The sequence below is a fragment of the Drosophila busckii genome, chromosome 2R (assembly GCF_011750605.1).
Source record: "Drosophila busckii strain San Diego stock center, stock number 13000-0081.31 chromosome 2R, ASM1175060v1, whole genome shotgun sequence".
Lineage (NCBI taxonomy): Eukaryota > Metazoa > Arthropoda > Insecta > Diptera > Drosophilidae > Drosophila > Drosophila busckii.
The window spans coordinates 7,636,993-7,662,536 of record NC_046605.1 but is presented as its reverse complement, the minus strand read 5'-3'; the positions used below and the strand labels follow the sequence as shown (position 1 = coordinate 7,662,536).

General features: G+C 38.0%; 3 protein-coding genes across 9 annotated transcripts; 1 reads left to right on the top strand and 2 right to left on the bottom strand.

Moving 5' to 3' along the window:
* The first annotated feature begins 473 nt into the window (after positions 1-473).
* LOC108597540 lies at positions 474-17,134 on the top strand. 6 transcript variants are annotated; one of them, XM_017984142.2, is made up of 8 exons: positions 474-1,136; positions 14,274-14,420; positions 15,235-15,362; positions 15,627-15,870; positions 15,934-16,048; positions 16,303-16,444; positions 16,527-16,600; positions 16,676-17,134. In XM_017984142.2, exons 1-8 carry the CDS (start codon positions 923-925, stop codon positions 16,872-16,874), a joined length of 1,263 nt encoding a protein of 420 aa, XP_017839631.1. In that variant the 5' UTR covers positions 474-922; the 3' UTR covers positions 16,875-17,134. The 6 variants fall into 6 exon arrangements, with proteins under 6 accessions (XP_017839631.1, XP_017839629.1, XP_017839633.1 ...); XM_017984140.2 differs by having other exon boundaries at positions 14,274-14,594; XM_017984143.2 differs by lacking the exon at positions 474-1,136 and adding an exon at positions 12,133-12,467.
* An 861-nt stretch (positions 17,135-17,995) lies between these two features.
* Positions 17,996-20,390, bottom strand: LOC108595307 (sodium-dependent nutrient amino acid transporter 1). The gene is made up of 6 exons (XM_017980524.1): positions 20,278-20,390; positions 19,762-20,050; positions 19,491-19,704; positions 19,056-19,433; positions 18,263-19,001; positions 17,996-18,205 (listed from the first exon to the last, which is right to left on the bottom strand). Exons 1-6 carry the CDS (start codon positions 20,365-20,367, stop codon positions 18,062-18,064), a joined length of 1,854 nt encoding a protein of 617 aa, XP_017836013.1. The 5' UTR covers positions 20,368-20,390; the 3' UTR covers positions 17,996-18,061.
* Positions 20,391-22,204: 1,814 nt separating this feature from the next.
* LOC108595218 (putative leucine-rich repeat-containing protein DDB_G0290503) lies at positions 22,205-25,529 on the bottom strand. Of its 2 annotated transcripts, XM_017980407.2 has the most exons (11): positions 25,358-25,529; positions 25,189-25,301; positions 24,856-25,135; positions 24,385-24,798; positions 24,185-24,330; positions 23,822-24,111; positions 23,501-23,764; positions 22,959-23,247; positions 22,701-22,903; positions 22,532-22,634; positions 22,369-22,460 (listed from the first exon to the last, which is right to left on the bottom strand). In XM_017980407.2, the coding sequence occupies exons 1-10, from the start codon at positions 25,383-25,385 to the stop codon at positions 22,571-22,573; spliced, it is 2,091 nt and encodes a 696-aa protein (XP_017835896.1). In that variant the 5' UTR covers positions 25,386-25,529; the 3' UTR covers positions 22,369-22,460; positions 22,532-22,570. The 2 variants fall into 2 exon arrangements, with proteins under 2 accessions (XP_017835895.1, XP_017835896.1); XM_017980406.2 differs by lacking the exon at positions 22,532-22,634 and having other exon boundaries at positions 22,205-22,460.
* Between the last annotated feature and the right edge of the window lie 15 nt (positions 25,530-25,544).

Here is a 25,544-nt window from a genome sequence, read left to right as displayed (position 1 = left end):
CGCAGTTGGTTTCTGTAGCAAATTTCTATAGCAGATTGCCTACAAAAGCAAATATTTATATTTAAGTAGTTATCATAACGCATTTTTAGAACTATTTTTATAATTATTGCCATTTATTCATTAGTTGCTTGAAAGCTTCGTCAAGTGACATTTACGTTTGCACATTTTTAAAAAATTGCTTAAGAAAATTGTCAGCATCTGGCAACGCAGCAGGCAATATTTGTTGAATGAATAAAGCTTACACATATGTTAGCAAAAGCTACACTCGCTTTCTCGCTCTCTCTATCGCCTGCTCGCTCTAAATGCAGCGGGATGCTTCTAAGGCAGACGCTTATTTTGCTTTTAACTTTATTCAAGATAGTTTTTTCTTTCTTTCTTTTGTCGTTTCGTGCGTTTTGTTTTGCTTTGATTCGGTGTTCGGCATGTGGTCGGGCACACGCGACGTATACGTATTTTTGGCATGCTGCAGGCGCACAGCTTGTGCTCAGTTGTTGCCAGGATATTGACGGAGCTAGTTAGTTGCGCGTGCTATTTTCATTTCTAGTCTTGTTGTTTTAGTTGTTCTTGTTGTTGTTGTTGTTGCTGTTGCTGCTGCTGTCGGCTGTTGTTTGTGATGTGGCAAAGGGTGTTGGTGCACGGAACTCAAATCAACTGAAGTGAAGTGAAGTGCAGTGCAGTGCAGTGCAGTGTGCCGTGTGTCCTTGCTGCAGCCTTGCTCAGGGTCAGGCCTAGAGAAATACGCGCGCAGTCTCGTAACGCAAACAATTGTGAATGCAGGCAACATTCGTAGAGCAGCCAGCAAAGCAGCAGCAGCTTGTCAAAATCCCTTTTTCGGTTATTTTTATTTTCGAAGCAGCCATTAGCATAAACTGCAGCGGCAACAACAACAGCATGCGGCACGTACTCTAAGCATTGATACTATATGGCAAGCGAACGTGTTGCCGGCGGCGGCGTTGCCGGGCGCCATGCGCGTGTAAGTCCAACGCCGGGACGTGGCAGCAAAATTGCGTATACGCCATGTCCGCGCTCGGAGCCACCACAGGATCTGGATTTGCCCGTAGCAACGCAGCAGCAGCGCAATTGCCTGGCCATACCCATGTCTTCGCTGCAAACAGCCAACGGACCCAGCCCCAAAGGTAAGCAGCAACTCGCGCACTAATTAAATAAATATATTTTCTTTTTTCAAGGTTTGTCCCCACAGCTGTTTGCACTTGGCATGCAATTGTTGTCTGTGTTAAATGCATAAATCAAAGATATTCAGATTAAAGGGTCCACACATTTGCATTTGTGCCTGGCAATTATATTTAAATTGCGTGTTCTCTTTCGTTTTGTTGTGTTCAGCAGCGTCTTGACATGTTTTGTCGGCTGTGTTTTGTTTGATGAGCTTTGTTGCATTTCATTTGCTTTCATTCGCTCGTCTGCTCTCCTCTCTCTCTCTCTCTTTGGCTGCTGCATTGCTTCGAAAAGTGGCAATTGACATGCGAATTTAGCAGCCGTCCCATTGCCAAGCACGTGACTTTGATTGTCATGCCAATGCCAATGCCAAAACGTAAAAATTGCAAATCAATTTCGTGTCGCAGCTAAAGATAGATTTAGACAGTGCTGCTAATTTGCTGTTTAAAGCAATTTGCTTAACATTAAATATAGTTCAATATTTATTAAATTTATTGCGATATGGAAAAAAGGTACAAAAGCGTCTATAAGTTGTATAAGATTTGTGCGTAAATTTTCCAGCACAAATAAAATTCATATTAAGTCTAAATCTAGCAACTAGTTTTAGAAATTAGAAAATTGGGCTGCTGCTGTGATCATTATTAGTTTATATAAAATAGAATTATAAGCAACAGAAGTAAACAACAACGAGCTTCAAACTTTGGCTGCCTTTGATGCGTAGAACTGTGCAGCATAACTTAAAATATTATATAAAAATTTGAATGACATATTTTATGTGACTATAAAATAATTGGAATTAAATTTAAAAACGTTTAGAAAATAATTCAAACTTTAGCGATTGATGCATTCCAATGTAATGGAAAAGAAAGGCAGAGATTTTATTTAAAAATAAATATAAATATAAAACTAAGCAAATTGATACAACTTATATTTTGTTTATTAAATAAATTAGCATAACAAAAAATTAGAATATTAGTAAGAACTGCAATATATGTTATTAGTGAATATTTTACTGTTGACATAAATTTGTTGCTTATCAACAAATTTCTAATTGATGGCATTTTGTATTGCTGCAGAAATTATATTTTTAAACTATCAAATTTAAATTTAATATATGGCGCGTGTGCCTTTCTAACACATTTGCGGATTAAGCTGCGCTCCAACAATTAAACTTAGCAAAATGTTAGCTCATGCCACATCACTCATAATTAGGCAAGCTTTGTTTGCCACACAGAGATTTTTTTTTGATGGCAACGATGTCAGTGGCGCCTTTCCGGCTGGCGAATATAATAAAACACAGGCGTTGCATGAAAATTTCGCCGACGGCATTGCAACATAATTTAAAATTTATGGTCCCAGCAGCAGCCACAGCCCAGTCACAGCCCCACAATGTGGCACAGTTGAAGCTATAGCCTATTGAAAAGCTAAAGCTAGTTACTGCCACTTTTTGTTGCATTTTGTTTCTAATTAAAACCACAGGCTGACCCACAAAATACAATACAAGCCACTTAAGTCTAGCACAAGCGGCAGATTTTGACCCGCCTAGAAAAAAAAACGAGAGAGATGTTCAATAAAGTGGGCGTAGGCACGCCCAACAGTTGTGCAATATGCAATGTTGCTTGTGATTTATGCGACTGTTGCATATGCATGAGTCGTCTAAAACGCGAGGCTAAGCTTCACTGATTGCTTTTCTATTTTTCACTTTTAAAGTTTTTATTGCTTTGGAAGCTCTTGAAGAATTTAGTGAACATTTTTTCTTGCAGTTTGAGTAAGGACATATTATTAATAACCATAAATAAAAGCATTATACGGGCCATCAAATAGCAAAGCTGTTGAAACAAGCAGCAGTCAACAGTTTGCCACTGAATTGGGCTCTTCCTTTTTCATTTGCATACACTTTGATATACTTATGAAAAATGGAAAAGGGTATAATGAAGTTGTGCAGAGGCAGAGCCTATAAGATATATATCACCGTTTTGAGTAAGACAAACTAAGTTTGAGTTCTGTCTGCCTCTGGAACTATTGAACTTAAATTTACAAACCAGCTTGTTTTTATTATAGAAAATTGTATTTCCAATTTAGTTTCCCTTTTGCTTGCATCAAAGTGTATTGAAAAGTTTGACTGCGCCCGCAACAGTCATGCGTTCTTCTTCTTCTTCTTTTTTGTGGTTGGTTTGGGTTATGCACGTAGCTCAAACATTTGCTGGAAGCATGCCAGAACTTGTAAATTATTGTGCGGATGCGGCACGCTGATGTTGCCGGCAACATTGATAAGTAGACTGGCAACACGACGCGCGTTCACTTCATTTATCAAAATTTATGGCCCTGCAGACATGACAATTGGAAGCTGCAGGTGTTTGTTGGCATTGGCCACACGCTGCTGCAGTAGCAATAGTTGGGTTTGAACTTGGCCTTGCTGTCAAGAAAAACTTAAACAAAGCTTGGCCAAGTGGCCAAGGGTCAACGCAACAACAAAAGCTTACAATGAATGGAGTCAGCAGCAGCAACAGCAGTCTACAGATTTGACAGTCGACAAAAAATTAGCTGCGGTTGCAAGACCTTGACAGCCTTGACTTGAGCAAAAATGCCTCAAAGCAGTTGGCAGCTTTCGCTTTCATGTGACAGCTTTAATAGATATAAATCTGTTTAGATTTAAGTGATAAATAAGACACAAGCAAGTTTGTGTTAAGACATGACAAGGGGTTTTGCTTTAAGCCATGACAAACTTTATAAGCAATTTATATAAATTGTAGTACTAAATGTTATTAATTGCAAGCTTTATATATTGCACTTGAACTTAAAGTAGCGATGCTGCTAAGCTTTATGCAAATTCAAAAGCTTTCACTCACTCTCTCGCTCTGATTTATTTATGTGGAAATAACTTACAGAAATTACTTATATTGCTGCAGCATATAAGCAGCATGCCCCAAGTCTAACAATAAAAATATTTAATGCATACTTTTGTTGCGAGGTGTGCTTGTAAGGTTTGCATGCTGTAACCGCTTTAAGCTCGAACTCGCTGCTGACTTTACCCTGCGATATTTATGTCTCTGCTGCTACTTGCCACGCCTACTCAGCCAAGTTGTTTTATGTGCAACCACGCGGTTTATCCGCAGTTTGCAGCTATAACATATGTTTATGGCTAGGGGCGCCTTTAAGGAAATAAACTGTATGTCAAAATACAGCTGCAGTCGCTTCGCTCTCTCTCTCTCTCTTTCTACATTTTATTGTCAACTATATGTGGCTTTAAATTGAAAGTCACGTTGTGGCGCTTATTCCAGCACTAGCGTGAAAAGCGACAGTTGCCTTTGTGAACTTATTAATATTTAATAAGCTGTAGCTTACAACAATTTGCATGCCGCCATAACAGCTGCAGCTGTTGAAGTCGGAAATTGAATTTTCATGTTAGTTGGACAGCCCTTGGTAAGTAGTAATGCCGTTAGTTCTGCTAAGCAAGTTTGTGTTGTTGCTGAATTGTCGTAAATTTCCTACAGTGCACCGCAGTGAAGAAATATTTGGAAACTTAGTTGTTATTTAAACAACAGCACACATTATTTAATTTATTTATCATAAATTGCTTCAACATATAAATAAGTTTCTTTGCTTATTAGTTAAAGCTATGATATTTTAAAAATAGCTCATATATCTTAAAGTTTGTTGCATTCACTTTTGTCTTAACATTCATTAATCTACAGCTTAGCTTTTAATTTTAGTCTTGTATTTAAACAGGCTAAACAATTTATAGTTCTCTAAGCTTAAAAACTAAAAAGTTCTCTTTATTCAACTCGCCCACAACCAAAAATAAAGCAGCTAAACGGCAGTTTAGCAAGCAATTAAATTTATTTACCACAATTTGCATAAATAACAAACATAATAAGCCAGTGGTAAATAAAGCTGTCACTAGCAGTTGCTAAATAATATTTTAAATATTTTTATGTCAACTGTACATTATCTGCAATGATTTTACTCTGAAATATTTGACAGATTTATGTTGACTGAATTTTACAGCTTTTTGTTTTTGTTTTCATGGTGGGGTTTTTATTTGTTCTTATTGTTTGGACTTTATATAGGTTGATGATTTGGCTTGGTGGCCACTGCCACAGTGAGTAATTGAAAAAACACCAAAATGTCAATTTTGATTGACATGGAACGCGTTTTGGCATTGTCCATGCCAGTGCTATCAAAACTGCTTAACATCTGTGATTTACAATAGCCACGAGGTGGCAGCAGTTATCAAAAAAAAGATCGACTGGCAAAGTTAGTTAGTGGCCCAAAACAAACTCAAGTCGCAGTTGAACAGCAAATGCTAAACGGGCGCAACGTAGTTGAAACTAAAAATGTATCGCAACGCAATGCAAAAGTCCTTGGAAGTAATGGCCAAAAGGGAAATAAACTTTGATATTGAGCCGAGTGTGCTCAATTCGGAAATCATCAATACGCAGCGCAGCAAGTTGGCCGCCATGTTGCACTGGCTGCGGCAGCTGCATGAGAAGCCGCCCGAGCCCCTAAAATGCGATTATATGAGTAAGTGCGCAAAATACTAAGTAAACATTTGAATTGGACTCAAGAGTCACGCAGCCAGCAGAGTCGCAGTGCTCTCATTGTTTGGCCATTTGGCCTAGCCTAAACGCTTGACATTTATGCATTTCATTGGCCATCAGTGTCAGCAGGCCACAAATTATTTACATATCAGCACAAATCGGATTGCCCAAAACGCTTCTTATGACCACTGTGCGTATGGCCAGACAGTCAGACAGACAGCCAGCCAGCATGTGTGTGGCGCTTGTGGTAATTGTATATTTTAAGCTCTAGTTGCTGCAGCAGTTATGCAAATATGCCAACTGCAGCTGTCAGCAATAATTGCTTTGTGTGTGTGTGCGGCTATTTAATATGTAAATCTGTAACAAATTGTCAACGAATTACAGCAAAAGAAATGCATATGTTTGACCCGAATATAAATTGTTAACACTTTAACATGAGCGCGAGCCGTTAATTTAAATGCAACAGCATGAGCGCTGATCGACTGTCGTCTCTGTTATGCTAACAGCTGTTAATGCGTGGACGCTCTTTTATGCGCTCAGCTGTTAGTGCGTGAGCGCTGTTAGCGTTCAAGCGCTCTCCTGTTAATGCGTGGGTGCGCTGTTAGCTTAAGCAGCACACAAGTAGAAATTGCTGCTGTCTTAAAAACAACTTGAGCACATAAATAAAATTGCTTGTTGAAACTTTTGGCACATCAAAGACTCCATTATTATAATTTAATAACATAACTACGAGTTGCACTAACTTGGCTTAAACTATCGTTAACTCGTTTGCGTTAATAATAAAAATATATAAAAACTTTCAGTGGCAGTGGCATATTTTGCCAGCGAAATTGACTTTTCCATGCATTTTAATGTGCCATGAAGTGCGGAAAACTTTTATGCAGCCGGCAGTTGCAAGGATGCAACAACTGCGGCTATATACAAACAGCACAAGCATAATCAGCAGTGTTGCCATAAACCACAGCAGCACAGTTATAAAAAACATACACACACACACACACCTACATGTGTGTGCAGTTTTCCGGCCACACCATTTTCATAGCAAGCACATTTTTCTTTTAACGCTTTTCTTGTTTTGGTATTTACGCGTAATTTGCACAACATTTTTCAATTTTATGACGGAAATGAATGACGATGTAATTTATGTGCTGCGGCGCTGCACTCTTGTTTATTTTTATTCTTTTTGTGTGCTGACAATAAAGCAAAAGAAACAGGCACAAAAGATTTACTTGCAATTTTTTGACAGTCTGCGTTTTTGGTCGTTAAATTTAGTAAGCACTTTTACGCTTTCGTTGAACAAATTGAAAAGTGAAATGAAATAATGTAAGACAGGCGGTGCTGAAGGATTGATTGATTGGCAATATTACAAGCAATGATAAGCGACGCTATCAATAAGATAAGTACTCAAGAAATAGCTCTTGAGTTCGCTGCTAAGTGCCGGAGCGTAGGCGCAGCCCTTGGCCATATAATATCTATCTATAATATATCAATAAACATGGCTTAACGCCTATCGCAGGCATCGACAAGTGGAAGCCATAAACTGACAAAACAAAAAACAACTGGCGGGCCAGATGCTGGCTTAAGTTATTATAAATATAATGAATGTCTTTTTGGCAACTTAATTGAAAACTTCAACTAATTTTATTAGACTATTACAAGCGCTTAAGCAGCTTGCTGCAGCTCAATTTAAATGCCATTTTGATTGAATCGATAATAAAATGAAAGTCTCAGCCAGTAAGTTTTATTATAACAGCCAGTGCCAAGCACTAACTTGTGCTCTTCTGTATTCTTGTTCTTGGCCACGCCAAGTAGAAAATTTATGCAGCACATAAAGCGGCTTATAATGTGCAAGTAAATGGCAAGTTAAGCAATGCGACACTCTTTTAGCTCTTCAGTAAAGCAAAAGGGCTCATGAAAAAAGCTAATTCATTAAAATTTATGAGCGCAGACATTTTCATTAAGATCATTATATTTATGCATGCGGTTAAGCTGTTGTGACGTCACGCTTAGCTAAATTGTTTATAGCGTTGAAGAAACAGGTTGCCGTAGTAACGTGGCAAAGAATTTTGCATTGCATGCTAAATCGTTTTAAATATAATAGCAATGGTTAAACTAATGAGACTGACACCAGTTTGTTATGTTAGCCAACAGCACATGCGAAGCTTAACAGCAGCGCTGTAAAGTTAGCTTAACAGCAGAGCTGTTAATCGAGCTTAACATTAACATTAAACGTTTAATCAGCTGGCAGCGTAGATCAGAGCTGCATGAAATTGCATTTTAAGTAAAAGCAATAGCTAAACTTTAAATAATACATAACTAAAACAATATGGCAAACATATGTTCATTGCACAACTTGCACTAAGCTTATAAATTTGAAAGACACAACTGCAGCAAACTCGTAGTCGGATTAGTTTGTCCAACTTGAGCACAGAGCTCAGCTGAGCTGGTTAGACACATGCAAATCACATGTTGGCTGTGTCGTCCTTGGGGCATTTAAATACAAAAACAGTCAAAGAGAGAGAGAGAGAGAGCTGCAACAGCTTGACCACATTTACATGTGAAAAGTTGAGCGCATATGGCTGAGGATTTATTGAAGCGACACATTAATGCATAATTAAATAAGTTTAAGCCTAGCAATGCGCAATGGCTTGGATTTAATTAAGCTCTTAACACACAAATCGTAACTTTTGTTTGTCATTTCACGCACTATTGGATGAGTTAACTTCCTGCAGCGCACGTGGCTAAATTAGCTATGTTGCCTCCAATGCTATATGCGGCTGCTTTATGGCTGCAAATTAGTCAACAGTCGGCCAGGCGAACAGCAACAAAATCAAGCCACAGAACATAAAACACAAAAACAAAAAAATAGAAAGTGAAAGCAAATGACTTCCGACCACCCTGCGTTACACTTGCCACAAACTCACAGGCCCGGCCACTTCCCTTTCCGTGCACTTAGCAGTTAACAGAGGTCGGGAGCTGCGGGAATTGTCAGTTGGTAGGCGAAAAAGAAAAGAACATAATCAATAAAATACAGGCAGCGACGCGAGCACTCAGCAATATACACAACAGGACAACAGGCACACAAAGTATAAACAAAGGAGCAAAAGAGGAAAACTAACTAGCGGGTATTTAAGTTAACAAAGCTGCAGCTTAACTACAGCTTAGCTGAAGTTAGTTGAAGTTTTAAAAATACATCACTTATGCAGCATTTAAAGTTGAAGCTTCAGCTTCATCTTCACTAAAACTTTACAGAGTATGCGCGTTAGTCGCGCTTACTTTGCCTGTCAATCTATTTGTGTATTTTTCCCACAATATTTTGCTGCTGCTGCTGTTGTTGTTTTCATTGCTTTGTTGTGTGCCCTACGCTTTGCTGTTATATTCACTTGTAACTCGCCGTATTCAATTTCATTTCATTTCACTTTTATTGACTGCGTTGTGCGCAACATTTGAAGCGGCAAATGGAAAATCCATAAAAATGTTTTTAAAAAACAACAACGGCAACAACAAACGGCAACTTTAATGACTAACTGACAGACATATCAATCATAATAAAAATTGCTGTTTTTAAATGTGGCTAAAAGTGTCGAGTCAATCTGCATAAAAGAAAATACATACACGGCGTATGCGCAACAAGTGACGAGCTTTGAATATGATGCCGTCATATTTGAGTTAATGATACACGAACCAAAAAGCAAATATATATAGCGAGAGATCCGAGAATGTACATTTGACGAAAAAGCTTTGGCCAAGTCGAGCAGTCGAATTTTTACCGTTACGCAGACTAAACGTACGTCGTAAGAAATACAAGTTTAATAGCTAAACATACATATATAGATATATATATGTATATACGAATAGAAATTGCGTGTGAAATTGCGTGTGTCGTGTGTGTTTCGTGTGCATTATTCATTGTTTCAGTTTATAGCAAGGATAGTTGCTATAATGCATTATTGATGAAACACAGTTAACATAGCAATTAGTCAAATGCTACTTAAATTGCCTAACAAGCAACTACATTAATTGCAGTGCAATCAAATTACGTATACGTTGTGACATATATTCAAAAAAAATTGTGTATACGTCTATGTGTTTAATTAGAGTGTAATTAAATTAAGCATACGCCGTGTGTGTACATACATTTGTATATAAAATGCAAATAAAATTTTAATTTACCTTTCAGCTGAATTGCCTGTAAATCAAACGCTTAGCCTATAGCTATGTATCTATATGTAAGCGCTAAATAAATTATATATGTAGTCAGTCGCTCTCTCTCGCTTCTATATACATACAAAATTTACATGCGAAATTCAACTTTGTTTTGTTGGCAAGCGACACAAAATATGCAAAATACAAAATTGTCAAAATATCAACAGACACACACACACACACATACACATATATGTAGCATATACAAGACGCACTCGCAGTTAAGGCAGCGCACACACGCCCACAAGGTCAAGGGCCGTCAATTGCCACTGCCTAGGTCATGTACACACACGCACACACATGCATGCCTGTATATGTAAATGCTGTTACACGTGCTTATTTCTCCGAAATTTACGCCCAACACTCTTTGGCTCTTGTTATTGTTGTTGTTCTTGCGTTTGCTCTTTGCCACACTTAAGCAGCTGACAAATAAAGTATACGCAAACTAAATATTTAATGTGTGCGTTTGTTGTTTATTTTTGGCTTCATAAGATGGCCGCTCTTTCAAACTAAAGCACTTATTGAAAGCAATTTTTAGCTTGATTTGCCTGCGACTGTTTTGATTGCTTTTGCTACAAATTTAACGATGTGGTTTATGGCCACACACACACACACAGCAATTAATTTTAATCATAGCCCCACAATGTGCAAGTGGCCACTTGAGAATGAAACGTTGTAAAAATGTTTATCGAGCTCGATTAAAACTGTTGATAGATATATGGCTTGGCTTACTACTAGCTGCGCATAATAGCAGCAAAAATCATTATAAATTAGCTTTCATTTGACAAATTTACTTAATTAGTTTGCCGCACTTGCCTTTTGTTGTGCTGCAGTCAGCAGAAATTTTTGGTAGCTAAAGAAATTCTCTTCTAACTGCTGTGCTAAATTTATCGCACCATGGGCAATCAATAAGCGGTTGTAAAAACTAATTGCGCCATGTCTTGAACTAATTAAGCACACACACACATACAAATACATATATACAGCAGCTAAACCCTTTTGGCTTCGCGTGTCTGAGCTATAAAAACTGCTAGGCATGCCAAACTTATTGCCAAACTGCTGGCCTGACTTCAAGTTATGCTGCATTAACTTAACTTATTTTTGCGCTACTTTGCTGGCTAGCACGCCTTGTTGGCTTTTGCAGTCTTAAGGGTATAACTACTGCAAATAAGGAACTGGCGACTCATGCTCGCATTTCCGACAAGTGTGTTGAATAATTTTTTTTTTTCGTTAGCTGCTTAGCGCCGGAAATGTGCAATTTCCGTTTGCAATAAGCCAACAAACAATTATAAGTTGTTTATTTTTGACTTTAAAGTGCAGTTAGCATTGCTAGTTGTTAAATTATTTGAGCATTAGTTGAAATGAAGAAATTATAGTGCAGCAAGTTTCAAATAATAAAGTTCATTATGCCAAATTCTAAGCGTTTGTTATACCAAATTACATTAGACAACAGCTTATAATTGAAATGAATTTAATTTATAAATGTTTGCTAGTAATTGATGATTAAAAATATTTGCTAAGCAAGTTAGTCGTTAAATAAAGTATTTGCTTTTAAATATAAAATGTGCTTTAAAGCTTCTTCTTATTCTTTGCTGGCATGCGTGTAAATAACTGAGACTGTAATTATTATAAGTTGTGTTATAAATATTAAATGCAAATAACTATATTTTAATTTTGTACGTTTTTCTTTAACTATTAATTTTGTATACATTTTATCAAACTTAGACCCTAATCATTAATTGTGATAGCTTGGACTTTTTTATTTATTATGTTAACAATCCCTTACGTCTCTGCCCTCTATATTTATATTTATTTAAAATTATGCTGAATGTAAATAGGTTCAATAACATTTCCATGGCTGCGTTGCTTGGCGTTCGCTTTAAATTAAATTTTTTAACTAAAAATAGCATTGCAGCTGAAAATATAATTGGAAATTCGTGCGACAAGTTTTTGAAACTGAAAATAAAATCGCTTAGAACCGGTGAAAAGTTGTTTCGACTTGTTTTTGTGTGTTTCGTTGCTTTAAAAGCTCCGAGTGTATGCAAATAAATAAATTAAAACGAAATTACAATTAATCTACCTCAATAACAAAAAATGAAAGCATAATAATAAAAAATGAAAGCAGTTTAAGCAAAGACCAAAGTAAATAAAACAAATCAACAAAGTGCGACCAGCAGCAAACAAACAAACAAACAACATTTAAATACACACACACACACACCCACACAACAACAACAACAACAGAGGCAGCAGCACTGTCAACACAACTGCCACTGCCACTGCCAGCAATTCAAGCACCAGCAATACACCAATTTTCCATCCACACCACACGAGGACAATCATAAGCCAACATGAATTTAATGTTTCGCAAGAATTTTCGGGAGGGCGCCAGCAAAGCGGGCGGCGGCGGCGGTAAGTTGCAATCGAAGGCGAACCGCACGAAGCGCTCAAGGGACATGGGCGGCATGCAGCAGCAGACCGAGGAGATACATTATCGCACTCATCTATTTTTTTCACCCAATCGGCCTGGCTACGATGTGGGCGAAGGTAAATTTATCGTCTTGCATTCATTAATATTAACAAACTCAAAATGCTGGGTATGGAAACAAAAGAGGCAGAAACTAGCGCTCACTTTCTCTTTCTTTTTCTCGCCCATTCTCTCTCTCTCTCTCTTTCTATTCAAGCGCTTTAGCCTACTACGACTCAGTTAGTTGTGCGCCATTAATCTGTCACACAATTCACATTTCATTTCATTTATTAACAGCGAATTCAATGCCAAATGCTTTCAGCAAATTCTTGTATAACAAATGTGGGCGGCAAAGGGGGGCCGAGGAGGCTGCATTGTTTGCCTACAGAGGTTACAAACACAATCACGTGTATTAATTACAATAAATCTATTCAATTATCTGCAGACAATGTGGCGTATGCGTAATATTTGCGTTACATATTACTCACACGTAGGCCAATTGAGTAAACAATTATGTTGCAATGCTGCGCATTTAAATGAAATTAAAGTTGAGCAATAATAAAGTTCAACAAATATTTCTTATATAAAAAACTTTAATTTCATAAGTAAAAATGTAATTTATTACTTCTCTTTTACTTTATGACTGCGGTCGGCTATAAATAAATATATTCATATGTGCATTGTGCTCCAAGTTTTCTTTTATGCGCACCCTTGTATATTTTTTGACAGAAGGCAGACAAAGGACAAAAAGTAAACACAGCAAGAATAAAATAAAATCAAAAAGTTGTTTTTCGATGTTAAATTAAACTTCAACAGTTCGCAATTAAAATTCAATCACGTTCAACGCATTGTAAATAAGTAAATTTATATAAACATTCATTTAATACAATTTAAAGCACAAAAAGATTTTAATTGGCTAACTGCAGCTATTAAAAAAATGAGTACAAAGCAAACAAATACAATTATGAAATTAGTTTAAATGAGTGCAAAGAAAACAAATGCAAATTTTTAATTTGGTTTAATTGAAGTTCTTAAGTTTAATTTTTGGGGTAAGCCGACAACCAAAAAGTTTATGTATATTAAGTAAAAATTTGCAGACATGATATTTCATTAATTTGACTATATATAGCACATAGGTTCTGAGTAAATCCCAATTAGTAGTCGCCACTTGCTGCTGCTTTTTAAATTACGTGCACTTAAAGCTGCGCCCAAAAGTAGGCAGAGTAAAATATTGAAATAACAACAATTAGTTGCTAAGCTTATTTACGCTTGCCGCCTAGCTGAATTTCATAATTAATAACATAACTTGTCATTAGATTTGAGCTAAAATTAGTAAGCAGGCTTTCGTTTAGTTTTATGCTTCAAAGGATGCGCGCGCTGCAGAGCAAACTGAATCACTGATTTCTATATAGTACATTGGTTGGCAATAATAAGCACTCGCTGCCAAAAGCAATTGGCAACTGACAGTGGCATTGAAGCTCACGTGGCAGGCTAATCTGCTAATTTCCAGTTGGCTTGGCTTTGGGGGCACAAGACGTCAGTTTTGATTTCATGTTTGTTCGTTCGTTCGTTTGTTTGGCAATGACAATGGTCATGGCCTTGAGTGGAGCAACAAGCGCTCGCTCATAGCAGGTCAACTGTAAGCAATGTGACTAAGTTGTAATTTAGCTGCGCTCACTAATGCCCCAAAAACATGATCAATATGTCTATAGTGTATATATTGTAGTCACTGTGACTAACTGCAACAACAGTAAGCAAAAAAAAAAGAAAAAGTTGAAACCAAATATTGTTTGTTTTGTTTTGATTTTAATTATTGTTGTTGTTGTTATTGTTTGTTGTTTGTGTTGTTGTGTGTCCTTATAAAATATCGAGAGAATCCATTGCAGAACGATGTAGCGCACTATCGGGCATACCCAGTACCCCGTCCTTTACACTGCCATCATCCATGCCCTATGAAGTGGATCTGCCGCAGCCGCTCGTCGATCGATCTGTCTCGCTGATGCGCTGGAACAGCCAAAGCGCCAACAGCACAAGTAATAGTCTCAGCCGTTTGCAACAGCCGCAGCCACAGCAACCGCCGCCACAGCAGCAGCAGCAGCAACCGCTACAACAGCAACACGCCTACCACTATCAGCCCCATCAACAACAACAAGCGCTAAGCGAGACGAGCAATTTGCTAACAGCTGCTGCAGCAGCAACGCGGCAAGGTTTGAACTACAACAAAAAAAAAAAACAAAAGTCTACTTGATGTTGTTGTTGTTGTTGTCGTTGCCGATCGTGCCACCAACCAAAAACTAATTGAACTCACAAGCCAGCAACACAACCCACCCAACCACCCACACACTTTTCCCAAATATAAAATTTTGTATGCACTAGCGCTATCTTTAGTAAAAATTATACTACCTAAAGTTTATTAAAGTTGCAGCGCCCACTCCCACACACACACACACATAAATAATACATGCTAACCTCCCAGCTAAGCCCAAAGTCGATACCAAAAATAACTCTCTCGTGTCTCAATAAACTCAAAAACTTTTCTTCATTTTTGTTGTCGTTGTTGCTGCAAGTGTTGCTGGTTGTATTTTGAGCTAGACATGTTTGGACACGCTTAAATGCTTTGCATTTAACATTATTTGTTGTTGTTTATTTTTTATTGTCGTTTGCAAGCAAATTTATTAACAATTTTTTCTAGTTGCTAGAGCTTTTTATATGTTTGCTCTCACCAAAAGCAAAGCTCGTCATGCAACTTGCTAATAATATTATTAACCTGTGTCTATTTAAATACCCACTGCTGTACCTTGCACTAAACTAAATTTAATCTTTATATGGCTGTTGTTGTGTTTACAGTGAACTTTGGCGCTGGCACTGGCATTGCCACCACGCGCGCCGAGCCCATCTCGTTGGCCACCTTGGATCGCGACTGCTTCATCATACCCGTGCATAGTGTGGATCGTTTTCTACCAGCCGGCATACCCGTAAGTGCATAAAGCTCTTAAACTAATGCATTGATTGGTATGAAAAATAATCCCAGCTGATATATTCAAATACTAATCATAATGATTAGAAAGAACTGTGAAATTATTTGATTGTCTGCGTATTTTAACCAATAATTAAAATATTTGTAACTAACTCAAACAATTCCAATATAATTTTGTATTAATTGCCAAGCTTAACTATTTGTTATATATTTAGTTCAACTTTAAAACAAAATTAAACTAATAACGCTTAACTATTTACAGCTTCCCGCTTTGAATGCTGACGGCAAGACTGCCAGTCCGTTAAGCGTTCTGGAAGTGTCTGATCCTAAATTATGCATACTAGTGCATCTGATGAGTCCACTGGAGGCCATAGATCCCGTAATGGAGTCACCATTGTCACATCCATTGCTCAAGCAGCGCGCCATTGCCGCCGAGCTGCTCACGGAGGTGCAACAGGCCAACACAGCTGTGGGTGGCATGATATTAGCCAACATGGAAAAGAGCTGTAAGTGTGTAGCATAATTTATGTGCAGCACTGTACATTAAAATGCGTTTTTTTGCATTACAGCGGAATTTCCATTTATATCGTATTATTTAATAAACACACTGCAAACGGATCCTTCGAATTTCTATTCAAATTTGCGACTTTCTTCGCTGTCAAAATTCGAACCCAAAACGCTCAAGTAAGTAACGAACAATAAGCAGCAACAAATTTAAAGTACTGTGCTTATTTAAAGACAGCATAATAATATTAAATAATGCCAATTTGTTTAGTAACAATCAATTTATTGAGTTGGTTTTATAAGTTTACAGAACGTTGTTGTTATTATGGTGATCTATTTATATTCAATCTACAGAGTTGTTACATTAGTATGGAAACCATTGAAATATGCTGCTCATTTTAAATCTCCCGCTACTGCCAACTCTCCAATTGCAGATACACTGCCGCCCACACACTGGACTTGTATAGCGAAGTGGCGGCCATTATACGGCCACCCTTGGTGCTGCCTTCTAGTGAGGCGGGCAGCTTTAAGAAAACCCAAACAGCGGGCACTGGCTACATAATCAGCGTGTTCAAGGCAAGTTACTAGTGCGCATAGTAAATGGACAACAGTTACACTTGCAGCTATTTCATAAAAAATGCAAAATTTAATCTTACAGGTATTCGAGGGCGACGATGGCGAACGCTTTGAGAAGAACTGGCTCTACTGGACGGGAGCGCGCATGTTGTACAGGCAAGAAGCATGAGAAATATTAATGTCAAGCCTTTAGAACACTAATTAAATTGTTTGCCTGCCATTGTCCATTAGATATTTGCCACGTGCGGCAGGACTAAGGCGCATAGCTTTGCATAAGAGCACGTCCCAGAAGGGCGACAAGATGTATTTGCTGGTGTGCGAGTGTGCGGAGCTGCTGAAGGATATTTCATTGGCCGCCTTCTTGATACCAGCACTGCGCGCTAGGCTCTGTGGCTATACGGGACTCTATAGACCAATACAGACTTTCTAAAAGTCAAGCCAAGCTGCAAGTCTAGCTACATTTTTTTCTAATTAAACTAAATGCTATAGGGAAGCAGCTGTTAAGTGATTAAATTTATGCATAAACTGTTATATTTATAAACACACATACACATGCCTAGATCTTAGCCTATATCAAATAGCAAGTAGACAATATACTCAAGGTAACTCATATCGTATGTTTAAATATTTTCTAGCGGAACATAATGAATTAATAGGACCATATCTAGTATAAAAACAAAATGTTCAAGCAACTTCCATTTTAAGAATTTTAATTCAAAACTAATATATATATATATATATACATATAGCCAAGTTACGCTGAATTTTAAGAGTCTAATAAATTAATTGCGCTGAAAAGTAGGCTATGAATAATGAAATGCGTCAATTCTTACAATTAATTAATTAAAAGTCTAGCACATATTGTATACTATTATCTATTAGCAAAAAAAAAGAAATCACATTTTAATGGGTTTCAACTAACTTCAAATCAAAAACAAAAACAAATGAAATCTAACTAAAATCTGCCAATTTATCTAACGTATAGAAATCTATTCAAGTCACTTTTTGTGTGCAATTCACTTTTCAACTTAAAGCAAAGCCAAACCATTAAACTTAAGCTTATTTATTTATAACAAATTACAACAACAATTTGCTTAGCCCGCAACAGCATAGCATATATATATAAAAAAAAAAAATGAAAAGCTGTGCATAATTTTGAAACTTCTTGAATTTTTGCACAATTCTAAATGCAAGAAAAATAAAATCAAAAAGTGCTGTGATAATTAAATAAACAATTATTAGAAATGCAAACGCAACTACAGCAAATGTAATGCTATTAACAATAACAAGAAAATGCCTTTCATAACAATTTTAATTTCAATATTAGATTTATTTAAAACTTGCTTAAATTATTATTGACAGTTGAACAAAATTAGCGACAATATCAGAAGGCTGCCAGCAAATATTATAATTTAATTTAATTTTTTGCAGCTTGAAATTATAAACTAAGCAAAGCAAAGCCTAAATTTAATAAACAAAAAACAAAATTAATAGTTTTGAAAACTTTTCACAATTAAAGCTTAAAGCTTTTGAAGCAAATTAATGATAACCATTTGCATTACGTTCGAATTAAATATTATTATTATTATGATTAAAAGTATGTACTAACAATAAAGACTAACCAAAGATGTTGTCAAAAAAGCCGCTGCCGCTTGCTGTTTTAGCCTCTGACAACTTCTGACGATGCAGTCTGTAAGCCTGCAAATGTTCCGCCTGGCGTGGACCCCAGTTGGGTGTGGGCTGCAGCGCTAGCTTGAATTTCTGTAAATAAAAAAGTGTGAGCTGAGCTAGCAATGTGTGCTGGACTGGTTTAGTTACCTCAGTAAAGCTGCGTGCAGGCTGCTGGCAAATAGTCCAAATGGCCCAGAAGGGCAGCTGTGCCACGCCCAATCCCCAAATCGCCCAACCCGCTGTATAAGCTGCCTGTGGATAAGTGACGCCCTTGTAGGTAAGCGGCTCATAGCTGGCCAGCGTATAGACAAGCACTAGGAACATCAAACCCGGCGCTATAATCGCCCAGCAAATGCGCCAGTACCAGCTCGTCTTGACATTTAGCATAAACTCGATGTCGTTGCATAGCCGCTTGATGCCGTAAATCCAGCCTACAGCTAGCAGCTCCGCTATAGCCAGCACTATGGCTATGAAAGTGCAGCCATAGAAGTCCACCAGATTGAGCACAAACTGTCCGCCAGGCGTCATGTAGACCAAGCCGCATAGAAAGCCTATCAAAGAAGCGTATATGGCCAGCTGCCAATGCGGCAGCTGTGGAAAGCGATCCTTAACCACATTGATGACCGACGAGGCCATGCCTATGTTGCTGCCAATGCCCAGCACCAGCAGCATGAAGAAGAACAGCACAGCAAACAGCTGTGGCAAATATTTGAACTTGGCTATAGCCTCTGGATATGAAATGAAAGCCAAGCCGGCGCCGCCCTTAACCACACGCGATATATCTGTAGTATTTGTTTCATAAGCAAGATTGCCCAGTATGCCAAAGATAATACAGCCAGCCAGTATAGACGTTAGCGAATCAATTGTGGTAATGATTATGACATCTCTGTGGAGTGTACAAATAAGTAAAGCATACTTTTGTGCGCTAGATGAAACTTACTTATGCACGCGCTTGCCGAAATCATTGAACGAAGCGTACATGATCAATGTGCCAAAGCAAATGGCCAGCGAGAAGAACATTTGTGTAATGGCAGCATACCACACATTCGGCTTGAGCAGCTGCGACCACTGCGGCTTCAAGAAGTACACAATGCCCTGCCAGGAGCCGGGCAAGGTGATGGCGCGCGCAAACAAAATAAACATTATGACATAAGGGAAGAGCGCCAGAAAGTATGAAGCCTTGCCCGAGCTGCGTATGCCTTTGTACAGTGTTAGCGCAATAATGATCCAGGTAATCAGCAGACACAGCACCATTTCCAAGCTAGGCACGCCCAGGCCGCCTTCATCCAAAGTGTCTGGCTCGCGTAGCACAGTGCGGCTGCGTAACGTATGAAACTATTGATTTGCTATTCAATTTGTTAGCTGTGCAACTTACGTAAAGTACAGCTCCGCTGAGGAAATGCCCTGCGTGCCATTGGGTGTGCCTGAAGCGCCTGTAGCAACGCACTCACTGCCCCACTCCAGCAAGCAGTAAGTCCAGGGCAGCACCGAGTCAAACGATACAACCAAATAGCGTATAGTCAAAGCCATAATGCAGGCATAGTAAGTGGTAGCCAAGGCCGTTGAGTATATTTGTCCATAAGCAACGCCTAAGCAAACAATTTTTAATTAACATACTGCGTGTTCACTGTAGTTGCTACCAATACCTTTCATTATGGGCGCCATATTAAAAGCGCCAATGCAGCCGCGTCCCGAAAACTGTCCAATGATCACCTCCAAGTAGTAAACAGGTCGACCCACTAGTATTAGCACAATCAAATAGGGTATAAGAAATGCGCCGCCGCCATTTTCCAGCGCTATAAATGGAAAGCGCCAAACATTGCCCAGGCCAACGCTCAAAGCAATGCAGGAGAACAAAAACTCCACGCCCTTGCCCCACTGATCGCGTTCGGGTGGTGCTTTTTCCACAGTTACACTGAGTTCGTTCATGTTCAGCTGCAAATACAACAAATACTTTATCAAAGTTTTTAAATTCAAGCTACTTAAATTATTTTTCAAAAATATTCATTGGCCAAAAGAAAGATTTTCAATTTCAAATTATGAATACAAATTGTGCAAAAATAATAATAAACTATAATTTTATTATTTTTAAATTATCGTAATAATTAAGCAAATTTTGACTGTTGTTGTTTGTTATTTTATTATTTTGGTCATGGGCTTACCATTTCCGTTGTCAGGCCATAAACCTTTTCATTCTTGCCGGCAGCCTCATTGTTAAGCAGCCTATTAAACTCTTGTTCTTTGGCATCCATTTAAGCAAACCAATAGCTGCAGCGCTCTGATTTAGACTGACCTAGCAGAGTAAAATTGACTTAAGTGCCATTATACAATTTGTATATAAGCCTTATTATCTATTAGCAACGACTGCATGAAATTGAAATCAATGCTGATAAACAGTGAGTGCATTAGCTTTTTACCACTGATAAAGCTTGTCTCTGCAGCTTATGGCTTAATTTAATTTTGTTTATATTTTTGTATTTGCTCAAGTTCATTATAACACTTAAAAAGTAATTCACATATACTACGTATTATTATCAAGTTACGACCACTTGAGCAGCCAACTGTAGTCTCAGTATAAACTGAACTATCATCTTATCTTGTTCAAAATTTTTGACTTCCTAAGCACTAATCCTTTACTTAGCTGCTTGGCTGATTAAAAAAGTTGCGCTCATAAAATCTTGCCCAATCTTTCTACGACATCTGCTTTATTTACGTTCCATAATGATATGATGTATGTAGATATGCTCTTATCTTTAGTACGCAGCATCTTTTTTTGAATGAGCAACAGGTTTTGATAGTTTATGTATTTTTAGCTGTGTGTTCACTGTACACTTGATATTGTATTTTAATAATAATTAAATACATAGTAGCGTAGAATAAAATTAATAATTACGTTGCAAGAAATATTTTAAGCCATTTAGCATAATTGACTCTTAAATTTGTTTGAATGCACCTTTTACTTTAAGATCCAATATACATATACTATAAAAATTAACTTTTATTAAAGTCCACATTATTTTTCACTTATGTATAGTTAACTTTCTTAGTAACTGAACTAACACAAGCACTTGATCAAATTTAAAAGTTCTTCTTGTAATTTCATACCTTCAACTTTACAATCTTTTTAACTTATATTACAAGTAAAAAATATATGTATATGCCAATATAATAAAATCGTATATATCGTTAGCTGCGCACAACCTTCTGAGACAAGCAACTCGGCGAGACTAAGATACGCTTGTCTGCTAATCCCCGCAAGAAACCAACGCTGTTTAATTCTAAAACCATAAACGTCTTGGAAAGCAAATATATGAGCTACTAAGGTCTATGTGTTTTGTTTTATTTATGTTTCTATCATGTGCCATTTAGAAAAAAAAGTGTGGATTTTGCTTAATAGCTTCAATTGCTTTATGCTAGACAAATCTAGTTTGCAAACACAGATTCATGTATAGCCCAAAGTGTGTCTAGGCAACTCGCATCAATTAAAAGCGCTGCAGCTTTAATCAAAAATCAAAGCGGCAAAGCTTCTGCAGTTTTGCCGACAAACATAAAATTTATATTTAAATTGCAAGCTATGTTGTTGATTATGTAGGGAAGACATAACAGCATAGCTTTCAATATAAGACATAACAAAATAATACAAAAAAATCTTTGAACGTACCAAAACATTTATTCAAACAAATTTTTTTATTGTTTCTGCGAAGAAGACTAAACTTATAGCGATAGCTACTGCTGAATGTAGATGAAGAGAAACTGTTTTAATTGTAATGAGACTATTTTAATAAAGCATAACTGTCATACTACTTACTATCGTATAGATAATCAAATAAGTGTAAAATTATATTAGTCTTGATTAACAGATTACTTATACAAATATTTTTCTTTACAACTTGTATATCATAATATACATCTAATATAGTTTATATTTAAAAGATATTTATAGATATATTTTTTAGTAGCTTATAATTTTTGGCGTTAGTTAGCAAAGTTTAGAATACTTTACCAGCAATAAAAATAATATGTTGTTCTACTTTTTTAAATAAATACAAATAAATAGTTTATTGCACAAAATACAGTAATTTAGATATTTAACTATAAACATTTGAAACTTTGAATTAGAAAAAGCGCGCTTCAATTTCATGCATTTCATAATTTTCAGCTTAATTATGGTTCGTTATTATTATTTTTATCATCATTGTTGGTGTTGTTGTTATTCTTGTTGCTGTCCTTGCTGTGGTTATTGATGTTATGTTGTTCATAACGCAAAAGCAACGCCTCATGAGTTGGAACCGGCTCAAAAATGTTGCGCCCATTGTTGCCAATTATAATTTTCACATAGATGCGACTGCAAAGTTGCGAAAAAAATTAATAATAATTGAATTTAATTACCAGATTGCCATAGATACTGTTACTCACTTTGGAAATTTGGAAATGTTGTTGTTAAAATTTTGTGACTTATTCCAGCAGAATTTCCGAAACTTCCATATCGCTGACATCGCTGCCTAACATTAGAGAATTTCTGCATTTGGAGTACGAAGCAATAAGCATGGCAATCTGGCAAACAACTCCAAGCTATGAAACTTACACAGTACGCCTCAGATTCTCCACTTCCTCCTTGAGCAGTGAGTTCTTTTCGCCGAGCTTGGTATGGAGCTTAATGCTTCGAGCATTGCTTTCCTCCAGCAATTTGATGACGTGCTCCTGACTATGCAGCTTGGTCTGCTTAACGCTGAGTGTAGAGCAGAGGTTTTGGAACTGCTCATTGGTGGATGCCAGCTCGTTCTTGATCTATAAATATATGCTATTAATTAAATATTAAATGAGCAATGGCAAATGAGAAAACCTGCGTAATAATTGTATTTTTATCACTGGCCTGTCCCATCATTTCGCTGATTTTGCGATTCGCGGCCTCCTCGCGCTGCTTCAGCTCTTGATCCAGAAAGTGAATGCGCTCACCACGCACCGCCAGCACCTGGCGATGATGCTCAATTTGCTCCTCCAGCTTGTGCAATTTTGATTCAGAGAGTATCAGTTGCTCCAATGCCTGCTGCTGCTCCAAGCGCAGCTGCTGCTCCGTTTGCAAGTGCGACTCCAATTGCTGCGTTTTCAAATCCAACTCCGACTGCAGCTCTCTGTGTATATAAAAGTATTTATTTTTTATACGAAAAGATTATGCACTGCAAGAAAATTATTACAAGAAAATATTTAAAATTCTTTAGGCAAGTATTTTAAATTAAAAAGTTATACCCAACATCAGTTGCAGATAAAAATTTGAAGCACAGTAAAAGTTAAAGCCATAATAATATTGCACTTTTTCTAAACAGCTTCTATACTAATCCCTTGATTAATTTAATGCTAGGAGCTTGCAGCTTTGCCATAACTTACACAATCTTAGCCAAAGCAATTGGATGCTGTTCCTTTAACTCTTTGTGCGTCTCCAATTGCTGCCTGAGCGTCTCCAGTTGCTTCTGCTGCTGCTGCCCATCAGCACACAGTTTCTCCTTGGCACTCAGTCTAAGCATTAGGCTGTCCTTTTGGGTTGTCATCTCGTCCAGCTGCTGCAGCGCCTCCTGCAGCTTGAATTCCGTTACACCCTTTTGCTCCAGCAGTTCCTCGCTTTCCTTCAGACGCTGCTGCATTACTTTGTTGCTATTGGCACAAGCTCATTTATAAATAAATTTAATTGCATAAATTGTGCTCACTTACATTTTATTAAGCTGCTTGATTTCCAAGCGTAAATCCTCGGCACATTGATTTCTATCTTGCAGCACGCGATTGTTTTCCGCCAGATCCAGCGCCAGGTCTTTGTTTTGCTTGCGCGAGGCTTCCAGCAGCTTTTTAGACTCCAAGATTTGTGTCTCCAGCGTGGTTACCTTGGCGGACTGTTGCTCATTAATGCTGCGCAGCTCCTTTAGCTGACGTTGCGAATATTGCTCCACCGGATTCTTGCCACCCATGCTATCGATTTTGGTATTAATGGCGGCCAGACGAGTGTTCTATAAAAATGAAACAGAGAGTTTGAGCCCAAGCAAGCACAGCTGAGCTGCTTATAGAAAATGGATGACTTACCACTTCAGCTTCTAGCTTGGCTTGCAGCTGCTCACGTGTGTACTCAGAGTTGTTCTGTTCCTTGCATATAAGATCCAATAGAGCATTGCAGCCAGCTTCAAAGACTTGACGACACTTGCGCTTCAGATCCGCTATAGATTCAACGGCTGGCAATAACAATATTATAATATAAATTATTTTAAATTAAATGAATAGCCTACGTAAATTGCTGGGCAAGTCCCGCAGCTCGTCCTTATCTACAAGCAGACGGCAGTCGTCATTTTGGATCATTGTTATCATCTTATAGCTGCAGTGCATATGTCCTTTGTAGGCGTGGCACTCGCTGCTGTGCACTTGCTTCAAAAACTCAGACTGCAATTGCTCCAGGCGCTTGTGCAAACTTTCAACTGGACGCGGACACAGCTCCAGAGCATCTGGTTTGTTAGCTCTTCTTATCAATGGCAACTTTTTGGGCGTCAAAACTTTTTCGCGACAAATTGTGGGCTTGGGCTTGGGACAGGGTGAGGGGCAGCGCACAGTAATGGGAGCTGCCTCTGAGTTGTTCATGGAGCAAGCACTGGGCGTTTTAATCTCCAGCTTTTTAACGCGTGGTGACGGCAAACTATTTTGAACAGCTGTAGAGAGAGACAGCGACTTGAGCAGCAGCATATCCAAGCTGGCATACCACTTACCTGCCCCTTTATCCAAGGCATCCTGCTGCTGTTGATTGTTGTTCTGCGATCTTTGTATGCGCATTGCTGTGGAGCGATTCATGCGTGGCTTGGTGAATGTGCTGCGTGGTTTGGGCTTGTCAGCGCTTTTATCAGCTGGCTCCGATTGCGCCTCCTGCTCTAGTGCATCGCAGTCGACGTTTATAATAGTGTCGGGTGTTGAAGCGCTGGTATCATCTGAGCTGGGCAATTGTGCCGAATGCAAGGACAGCTTTGAAGACGATAAACTGACATCTTTGGTCTACAAATATATTATAAGCAAGCTAACTCTCATATATAACCTTAGCGACTTGCCAAAAGTGCATTTGATGAAACGCTTCTGCCTCTGCCTCTGCCACTGCCACTGCCAGCGGCACCAGCTGCGATTCTATTTGAAGCATATCTACCCCTGCTACTTAAAGTTCCCTCTAATTACGGCCAATTAACTGCACTTGTCTTTTACAAATCTATCTAAAGTACTTACTACGTGAAATACCAGAGTAATTTTGCATATTGGACCTTGGTATACCGAAGTTTTGTTTGTGTGTGTGTGTGTCAATTAAAAACAAAAGACGTCAGTGTTCTTTGCCTGTCGAAATAAAAAATGTATAATTTCGAAATACGAAACTCACCGATGTATAGATTGGAATTGACTGAAAATCAACAGAGCT

Coding starts and splice junctions, on each gene's coding strand:
- LOC108597540 (XM_017984140.2), top strand. CDS start 923: ATGGCAAGCGAACGTGTTGCCGGCGGCGGCGTTGCCGGGCGCCATGCG. Junction 15,363..15,626: donor TTCTACCAGCCGGCATACCC/GTAAGTGCATAA, acceptor AACTATTTACAG/CTTCCCGCTTTGAATGCTGA. Junction 16,049..16,302: donor TTCGAACCCAAAACGCTCAA/GTAAGTAACGAA, acceptor CTCCAATTGCAG/ATACACTGCCGCCCACACAC.
- LOC108595307 (XM_017980524.1), bottom strand. CDS start 20,367: ATGGATGCCAAAGAACAAGAGTTTAATAGGCTGCTTAACAATGAGGCT. Junction 20,051..20,277: donor ATGGCCTGACAACGGAAATG/GTAAGCCCATGA, acceptor TTGTATTTGCAG/CTGAACATGAACGAACTCAG. Junction 19,705..19,761: donor TATGGCGCCCATAATGAAAG/GTATTGGTAGCA, acceptor TTGTTTGCTTAG/GCGTTGCTTATGGACAAATA.
- LOC108595218 (XM_017980406.2), bottom strand. CDS start 25,385: ATGCAAAATTACTCTGGTATTTCACGTA. Junction 22,904..22,958: donor AAAATACAATTATTACGCAG/GTTTTCTCATTT, acceptor ATATATTTATAG/ATCAAGAACGAGCTGGCATC. Junction 22,461..22,700: donor GAGAATCTGAGGCGTACTGT/GTAAGTTTCATA, acceptor GCAACTTTGCAG/TCGCATCTATGTGAAAATTA.